Here is an 8,613-nt window from a genome sequence, read left to right on the forward strand (position 1 = left end):
GAGTTGTGCGCAGGAGGATGGATGTGCTGGAAATGAGATGTTTGAGGACAATGTGTGGTGTGAGGTGGTTTGATCGAGTAAGTAACGTAAGGGTAAGAGAGATGTGTGGAAATAAAAAGAGCGTGGTTTAGAGAGCAGAAGAGGGTGTTTTGAAATGGTTTGGTCACATGGAGAGAATGAGTGAGGAAAGATTGACCAAGAGGATATATGTGTCGGAGGTGGAGGGAACGAGGAGAAGAGGGAGACCAAATTGGAGGTGGAAAGATGGAGTGAAAAAGATTTTGTGTGATCGGGGCCTGAACATGCAGGAGGGTGAAAGGAGGGCAAGGAATAGAGTGAATTGGAGCGATGTGGTATACCGGGGTTGACGTGCTGTCAGTGGATTGAATCAAGGCATGTGAAGCGTCTGGGGTAAACCATGGAAAGCTGTGTAGGTATGTATATTTGCGTGTGTGGACGTATGTATATACATGTGTATGGGGGTGGGTTGGGCCATTTCTTTCGTCTATGTTTCCTTGCACTACCTCGCAAACGCGGGAGACAGCGACAAAGCAAAAAAAAAAAAAAAAAAAATATATATATATATATATATATATATATATATATATATATATATATATATATATATATATATACACGTTGAGATGTAAAGGTATGTATATTTGCGTCTGTGGAGGTGTATGTATATACATGTGTATGTGGGTAGGTTGGGCCATTCTTTCGTCTGTTTCCTTGTGCTATCCTGCTAACGTGGGAGACAGCAACAAAACAAAATATAAATATATAATATAATGTACTAGCATTAAAATTACTTATAATAAAAGAACGTAAGAATACAAAATAACATCACATGAATCAGGCACAAATCATTTATGTTAGTACTGAACATGAGTTTAACATTCCAGGTAAGATTTCAAACCATTAGATCTCTTTCCTTTATGACAATTGGCCTTAAGTAACATGATTCAAGATACACTTATTGTTAGACACTTCTATGACAAGTTACTATACTCTGTGACACTCGAAACTAAATGACAGAGGCAGTTCAACACCGTGGAATTTATATCTTGCACTTCACTTGGGCTATGGGCTTGGGACACTCGAACTAAATGACAGAGGCAGTTCAACATTGAAGAATTTATATCGCACACTTCACTAGGGCTATGGGCTTTGGGACAGAGGGGAAAACCACTTACTTCACTGGGCTAGAGAGGAATCGAGGCTCAGTGGGTGTCAGAGGTTTTTATCACAAGTAGGAACGACTTGCATCCGCCCTGTTACCCTATAGTGCCACTCTTGATTGGTTATGGGCTGTAGGTCCAGTTGTGATTGGAGGAGGGTGGTTCCTAAGTGCCACTCCTACTTGGCTGGAGTGCCTCAGGTCCAGCGGTGATTGGAGAGGGGCTATCCGTGAAACTGCTGGTTGGCTTGAGGATCCTAAGTCTGTCCCACATCTTGCCTAAGGCTCAACCTCCTCTTGTCCTGACAGCGACAACGGTGTACAGGAGGCCATATGACCTCCCAACTTGATGGGGTGCCTCAGATGAAAGGTCCAAGTGTTGAGGTTAACTGGATTGATGGCCTGGCGTGACCCTCTTGACACCTCGCGGCCATTTAGAAACTTTAGAGGTGTGGGAACACAGCAGGCCTAATGGTTCAGTCAGGGAAGTTAAATCCGAGCCGATAGCGGAGGAAGGCCCTGGCCCTCGTCCTAACATGAAATAGCACTTAAACTATACACAAAGACACACACACATATATGCATGAACATGTGGGCACACACACACGTGTTCGTAACACATTCATTTCACATACCTCCCAAACAACCTACATCTGCCACCTTATCACACACATTAAGCAACCCATCAGAGTACTCCATCTCTTCTTCACCTCACACTTGTTACCACTTTTCCCATTTGTTCTTTTGTTTTTCTCTTTATTTACCTCCTTCCAAAGCATTTTTTTTACTTTCCCTTAAGTTTGCTGATTCTTATTCAAGCCAGCTCTCAGTATCCCTCTCATTCAGCCCCTGCACCTTCTTCTTGATATTTGACAATTACTCACACTCCTTCTTAGCAAGTAATGCCCATACACCTCTTTTCCCTTTTACCAGCAACATAACTTAGGACTTCATCTCACCTCTCTGTACCCTGTCACGCATGCCCACCTTCCACACACACACATCTGAAAGAGTCCTAGTGTTACTCTAAGACCTCTTTTTCAGAGACTCTTGCAGCCCAAGGTTTCATTTCCTTGAAAAGTATATTTTCACTAGGATTTTCCCTTGACTTGTTTGATGTACTTTCACTTCTTGCTGATACTCCTCTAACTTACCTGTTTTTAGAACATCTTTTGCTTTTGTAAATTCTGCTGAATGTTTCATCTAAAGTTGTCGATTCCTTTCCTACTGATGAATACCACTATCCTTTAATTCTTTTTTTTGTTTCCCCAACAAATTCAGCTTTCTATTTAGATATGTCTCACATTGAAAATAGAACCTGATACAGATTATTTCCAATAGTCTCGTACTCCTTTTCAGGTTGATGCAGGAGATGGCTCTTACCCTTCTGTGAACACATGTGTCCATTACTTGAAGTTGCCAGATTACTCCTCGGAGAACATAATGAAGGAAAGGCTTCTCGCAGCTACGCGGGAGAAGGGCTTCCATCTTAACTAATCCATAAATAAATATAAAGAGTGTCTACTCAGGTTTATATAATAGGTTTTAAAAACTCTATAAAGAAAACACTGAAAATACTTATGTAGTTGATTTATGAAGACTGTTTCATAAAATGTATTAAAGAAAAGATATAGTATTTATGTGAGGAAAAAAAATGGCAAAATGCCATGTGTTTATCATTATGTAAAAGGAAGTAAATGAAGTGGAAAGTGTGAAGATGTTTAGAATATTTATGACTAGTAAGTGCATTTTTTACACTATATGAACTGAGTTTGATGGTTACCTCAGTATATAGACTTGATACTTAGTACTATACATGCACTGTACTGTACCTTTACAAAAAAGTAACTTTAGACTGTTGATAACCAAAATTTGAGAGTGCAAATTTCAGGTGTTATTAGATACCAAGGAAATGAGGAAATTCCAATATCAGTTATCTTAAGGAAAAATAGAACGTAGACCACTGATAAACAATTTTGAGAGTGCAAATTCCAGGTGATACCAGATACCTATGAAACAAGGGAATTCCAGTACCAGTTATATTAAGGAAAATAGATACCTTGTGTTGAGTTATTATTTTAACAGAGGATCTAGGAAAAGTCATCTGTTTGCATACGCATTAAAACTTGTTAGTGCATAAAGTGACAAGAGAATATGCATGCCTTTTCAAGTGGTTGCTTGAGAAAGTGCAAACCTACCCAATGGAAGTGCTACCTAGTGAGTGGATGGCTTACCTGAATGCATGAAGCATTCTTCACCCTTGTGTCTGTACAAGTGAATTTGGCCTGTTTTATGGCTTGCTAAAGTGTGAAAGCTTTGTGGATGTTGGTGCCAGTCAGAAGAAACTGAACCCAAGAACCAATATTTTTCATGAAGTGTAACACGACATTTGCATCATTCTTGTCCTGACAGGTAGTGATAATACATAGGCTTGACAATGGCCAGTTGTTGTTTTATGTTGTCACCATTAGCTTATGTCTTTCTGTGATACTGATGTGAAGGCATTTCCTAGGCAGCATATTGTATATAGAAAAATACATCACAAGCATGCCACTGTTATAGTTGTGTATCTTGATGTAGCAACTAAGCAATCATGATTATCAGTGGAGGTTTAACTGTTGAGTAAGTGGTTGTGTGGTTGAATAGCCATTTTCATAATACGTGGGTCTGCTCTTAAGTGTTGGCTATTCTCACCTCAGCTTGATTTGCAAGGATCTCATGAATAACCATAATAAAGCCACTGTAGTAAATGCTTGAATGTGTGATTTGATATGTTCTCATAATCCATCCCAGGCATATTTCTTCTAATGTCAGCATTTTTGAAACATAAACTTCATTATCAAAATTGTCCCATTCTTGAGTGGTTTGAGCTAGATAATGGTACCATAACCAAGATAAGGCATTGACTTTTTCTGTCATTCCACTTACAAACATTGAGTAACCTTTTTTCATACAGTAGTCTCAAGCATACAAAGACAGTTTATGCTATGTTTGTACTTGAATCATAATTGGTGGCTTGACCATTGATTTGAGCTATGTGCACAAGCTTGTAACAGCTCCTTTTCTATGTTAGTAGAGGTTTGAGACAAAATGGAATGGGATAACATGCTGACAGTTCTTGATGTTTTCATGAAGATTGTCATAGTCATGCTCTCTGTTGTGCCTTATATTTTTTTTCTTCTTCACTTTTCTATTTCTGATATTTTTAGTTTTATTGTATTATAGATAGATGAAATAATGTACATGAGTTGAACAAAACATTCTGATTATTGTTAATCCTGTTCAGAGCAGAATGTAGATATGATTGCTCAGTAGTCTTATCAAAGTTTTTGGAAAAGTTACTTGACATTGTACTAAAGAATTTTTTTCAGAGTAATCTTCAGTAATCTAAAAAAAAAATAGTTTAAAAACAAAGTACATAACATGTAAAAGGCTCCTTATTGACATCACACATGTAAAGGAATCACTTTTCCCCTCAGCTACTGCCTTATTTATTCTTGTTAAATATCAAATATAACTTAAGATAAAGATATTCAGAAAGTAAGTGGGTTATCATGTAAAAGAACAGAATTTACATGCACCTGTAATTTTTTTTTTTTTTTTTTTGTCTTAGGAGTGTTAATGCCAAATTCAGTTTTTAACAGAGATTTGGGATGAACTCTTTTAGGAAAATGAGCTCTGCTGTAACAAGGATTACACAAATAATTCCTACAAAACGAAGATTAGTATAGAGAGTACTTTTTTGATGATTCATAGTCTACCAGGTTAGATTAAATCACATGGCATACAAAATCTGAGGGTAGGTAACTGTTAACAGCAGTGTTAGTACTGCATGCAAGGTTTGAATAATTTTCCTTTGTTAATCTTTAGTACTGCATGCAAGGTTTGAATTATTTTCCTTTGTTAATCTTTATCAGAAAATTAGCTTGTCAAAATGCAATAGGAGTTTTTTCATGTTACTTCTTTACGTACAACTATATATCGCATCATCATTTGGCTGTCTTTATGCTCAAGTAGTGAGCAGGCGTTCTCCATGAGGTTAAAAAGTTTTCTGATTTTCAACTATTTTATAAAGCTGAAAATTAGCCCCGAATTTAATTTGATTTGGTGCAGCCATATATTTGAAAGCTGACTTATATTATATAAAGCAAGTCTGCCAGTGTGTGATGCATGACAGAATAATCATTTAAACTGTGTCTAGGTTCAAAGTGCCTGTACATTATCTTAATGTACTTGGATCTGTAATGCTGGATTTTTGATATGTATTGTGTGTGTTCATATATATATATATATATATATATATATATATATATATATATATATGATATGCACATACACATGCTCACAGACACACACACTCCTACACAAAAAAACACATATATACAGACATAATTTATGTGAAAAATATGAAAATTAAAAAGTTCAACAGTGTCAGTTATTTCACCTGTCCTGCTAGTGTTTCTGGTATATATCCTTTATGGATAGCAGGTAAGTTTATGGATAGCAGGATAACCTACCCTTAGGTCTATTGATGTAAGTATTGCATGGAACAGAGGTTGGCTGAAGTTATCCAGGATATTGTGCAAGAGGTTACTGTGTAGGGTGGAAGTGAGGTTGGTGCATCTGGAGTCATGTTGATTAGGTGGGAGCGTGTTACTTTACTTGATTCATGGTTGAAGACTGAAGTAATAAAGGGCGGTAGGAGAATAGGGAGTGGGCGGTTTGGAGTGCTTTAGGATTGGTATTGGCAAGTTTCCAGATGTTAGGGATTTTGTCATGTAAGCAGGTGTGGTTGAAGATTTTTATTATTTATTATACTTTGTCACTATTTCCCGCATTAGCAAGGTAGCACAAGGAAACAGACAAAAGAATAGCCCAATCCACCCACATACATATGTATATACATACACGTCCACACACACACATATACATACCTATACATTTCAACGAATACATAAATACACAGACATATACATATATATACACATGTACATAATTCATACCTGCTGCCTTTATTTATTCCCATCACCACCCTGACACCCGCCTCCCCCTGCACACGTGTGAGGTAGCGCTAGGAAAAGACAACAAAGGCCACATTCGTTCACACTCAGTGTCAAGCTGTCATGTATAATGCACTGAAACCACAGCTCCCTTTCCACATCCAGGCCCCACAAGACATTCCATGGTTTACCCCAGACGCTTCACATGCCATGGTTCAATCCATTGACAGCACGTCAACCCTGGTATACCACAATTCACTCTATTCCTTGCATGCCTTTCACCCTCCTGCATTTCAGGCCCCAATCACTCAAAATCTTTTTCACTCCATCCTTCCACCTCTAATTAGGTCTCCCACTTCTCATTCCCTCCACCTCTGAGACATATATCCTCTTTGTCAATATTTCCTCACTCATTCTCTCCATGTGACCAAACCATTTCAACACACCCTATCCTGCTCTCTCATCCACACTTTATTACCATATATCTCTCTCACCGTTTCATTACTTACTCGATCAAACCACCTCACACTACATATTGTCCTCAAACATCTCATTTCCAACACATCCACCCTCCTCTGCACAACCCTATCTATAACCCATGCCTTGCAACTATATAACATTGTTAGAACCACTATTCCTTCAAACATACCCACTTTTGCTTTCTGAGATAATGTTCTCACCTTCCACACATTCTTCACCGCTCCCAGAACCTTCGCCCCCCTCCCCACCCTGTGACTCACTTCCATGGTTCCATCCACTACCAAATCCACTCCCAGGTATCTAAAACACTATACTTCCTCCAGTTTTTCTCCATTAAAACTTGCCTCCCAGTTGACTTGTCCTCAACCTTAGTGTACCTAATAACCTAGCTCTTATTCACATTTACTCTCAGCTTTCATCTTTCACACACTTAACCAAACTCAGTCACCAGCTTCCACAGTTTCTCACCCAAATCAGCCACCAGCGCTGTATCATCAGCGAACAACAACCGACTCGCTTCCCAAGCCCTCTCATCCACAACAGACTGCATACTTACCCTTCTCTCCAAAACTCTTGCATTCATCTCCCTAACAATCCCATCCAGAAACAAATCAAACAACCATGGAGACATCACACACCCCTGCCGCAAACCGACATTCACTGAGAACCTTTCACTTTCCTCTCTTACATCCTCAATAAAAACTTTTCATTGTTTCTAGCAACTTGCCTCCCTCACCATATACTCTTAATACCTTCCACAGAGCATTTCTATCAACTCTATCATATGCCTTCTCCAGATCCATAAATGCTACATACAAATCCATTTGCTTTTATAAGTATTTCTCACATACATTCTTCAAAGCAAACACCTGATCCACATCCTCTACCACTTCTGAAACCACACTGCTCTTCCCAGTCTGATGCTCTTTGCGTGCCTTCACCCTATCGACCAATACCCTCCCATACAATTTCCCAGGAATACTGAACAAACTTATACCTCTGTAATTTGAACACTCACCTTTATCCCCTTTGCCTTTGTACACTGGCACTATGCATGCATTCCATCAATACTCAGGCACTTCACCATGAGCCATACATACATTGAATATCCTCACCAACCTGACAACAACACAGTCACCCCCCTTTTTTAATAAATTCCACTGCGATACCATTCGAACCCGCTGGCTTTCATCTTCCGCAAACCTTTCACTGCCTCTTCTCTGTTTACAAAACCATTCTCCCTGACCCTCTCACTTCGCACACCACCTCAACCAAAATACCCTATATCTGCTAGTCTATATACATCTAACATATTCAACAAAACTTCAAAATACTCTCTCCTCACATCACCACTACTTGTTATTACCTCCCCATTATCCCCCTTCACTGATGTTCCCATTTGTTCTCGTATTACGCACTTTATTTACCTCCTTCCGAAACATCTTTTTATTTTCCCTAAAATTTAATGATACTCTCTCACCCCAAGATATCTACATGAATTGGTTTCAGAAGTGCAAGTGAAGGCTCTAGTGATAGCCAGACCCTGAACGAGGTCCAATGTACAAGTGAGGGTTCTAATGGCAGCCAGGCCTATTACCTGCAGGGTTAGGGTTGCCATGAAGAAGTAGGTGCAGCAGTGTCGGTGTTGGTTCTAGTAACAGCCAGGACTTGAAGGAAAGGGTACTGCACTGTGTGAATTAGTCCTGGTGGCAGCCAGGCCTTGAAGGAGGAGGTGATGCACTGTGTGTGAGGTTTAGTAGCCAGGCACTGAAGAAGTTGCTGCTGTGTGTGAAAGAGGGTTCTATTGGTAGCCAAACCTTGAAGGGGAAGGTACTGCAATGTGTGAGGGAGGGTTCTAGTGGCAGCTAGACCGTGAAGTAATAGCTGTAGTCAGGTTTCATTTAGCCATGGCACCATCTTATTTCTCCTGCTTGTGAGGCTGAGGTAACAAGA

At 39.3% G+C, this 8,613-nt stretch overlaps 1 protein-coding gene across 1 annotated transcript in view; it reads left to right on the top strand.

The window, feature by feature from the left end:
- Ufd4 (ubiquitin fusion-degradation 4-like) overlaps positions 1-5,602 on the top strand; it is a 497,787-nt gene extending 492,185 nt beyond the window's left edge. Inside the window, exon 37 of the mRNA XM_071676899.1 lies at positions 2,540-5,602. Coding sequence (XP_071533000.1) covers positions 2,540-2,677 — 138 coding nt within the window. The 3' untranslated portion in view covers positions 2,678-5,602. The remainder of the gene's footprint in view (positions 1-2,539) is intronic.
- The last annotated feature ends 3,011 nt before the right edge of the window (positions 5,603-8,613 follow it).

Source organism: Panulirus ornatus, chromosome 23 (assembly GCF_036320965.1).
Source record: "Panulirus ornatus isolate Po-2019 chromosome 23, ASM3632096v1, whole genome shotgun sequence".
Lineage (NCBI taxonomy): Eukaryota > Metazoa > Arthropoda > Malacostraca > Decapoda > Palinuridae > Panulirus > Panulirus ornatus.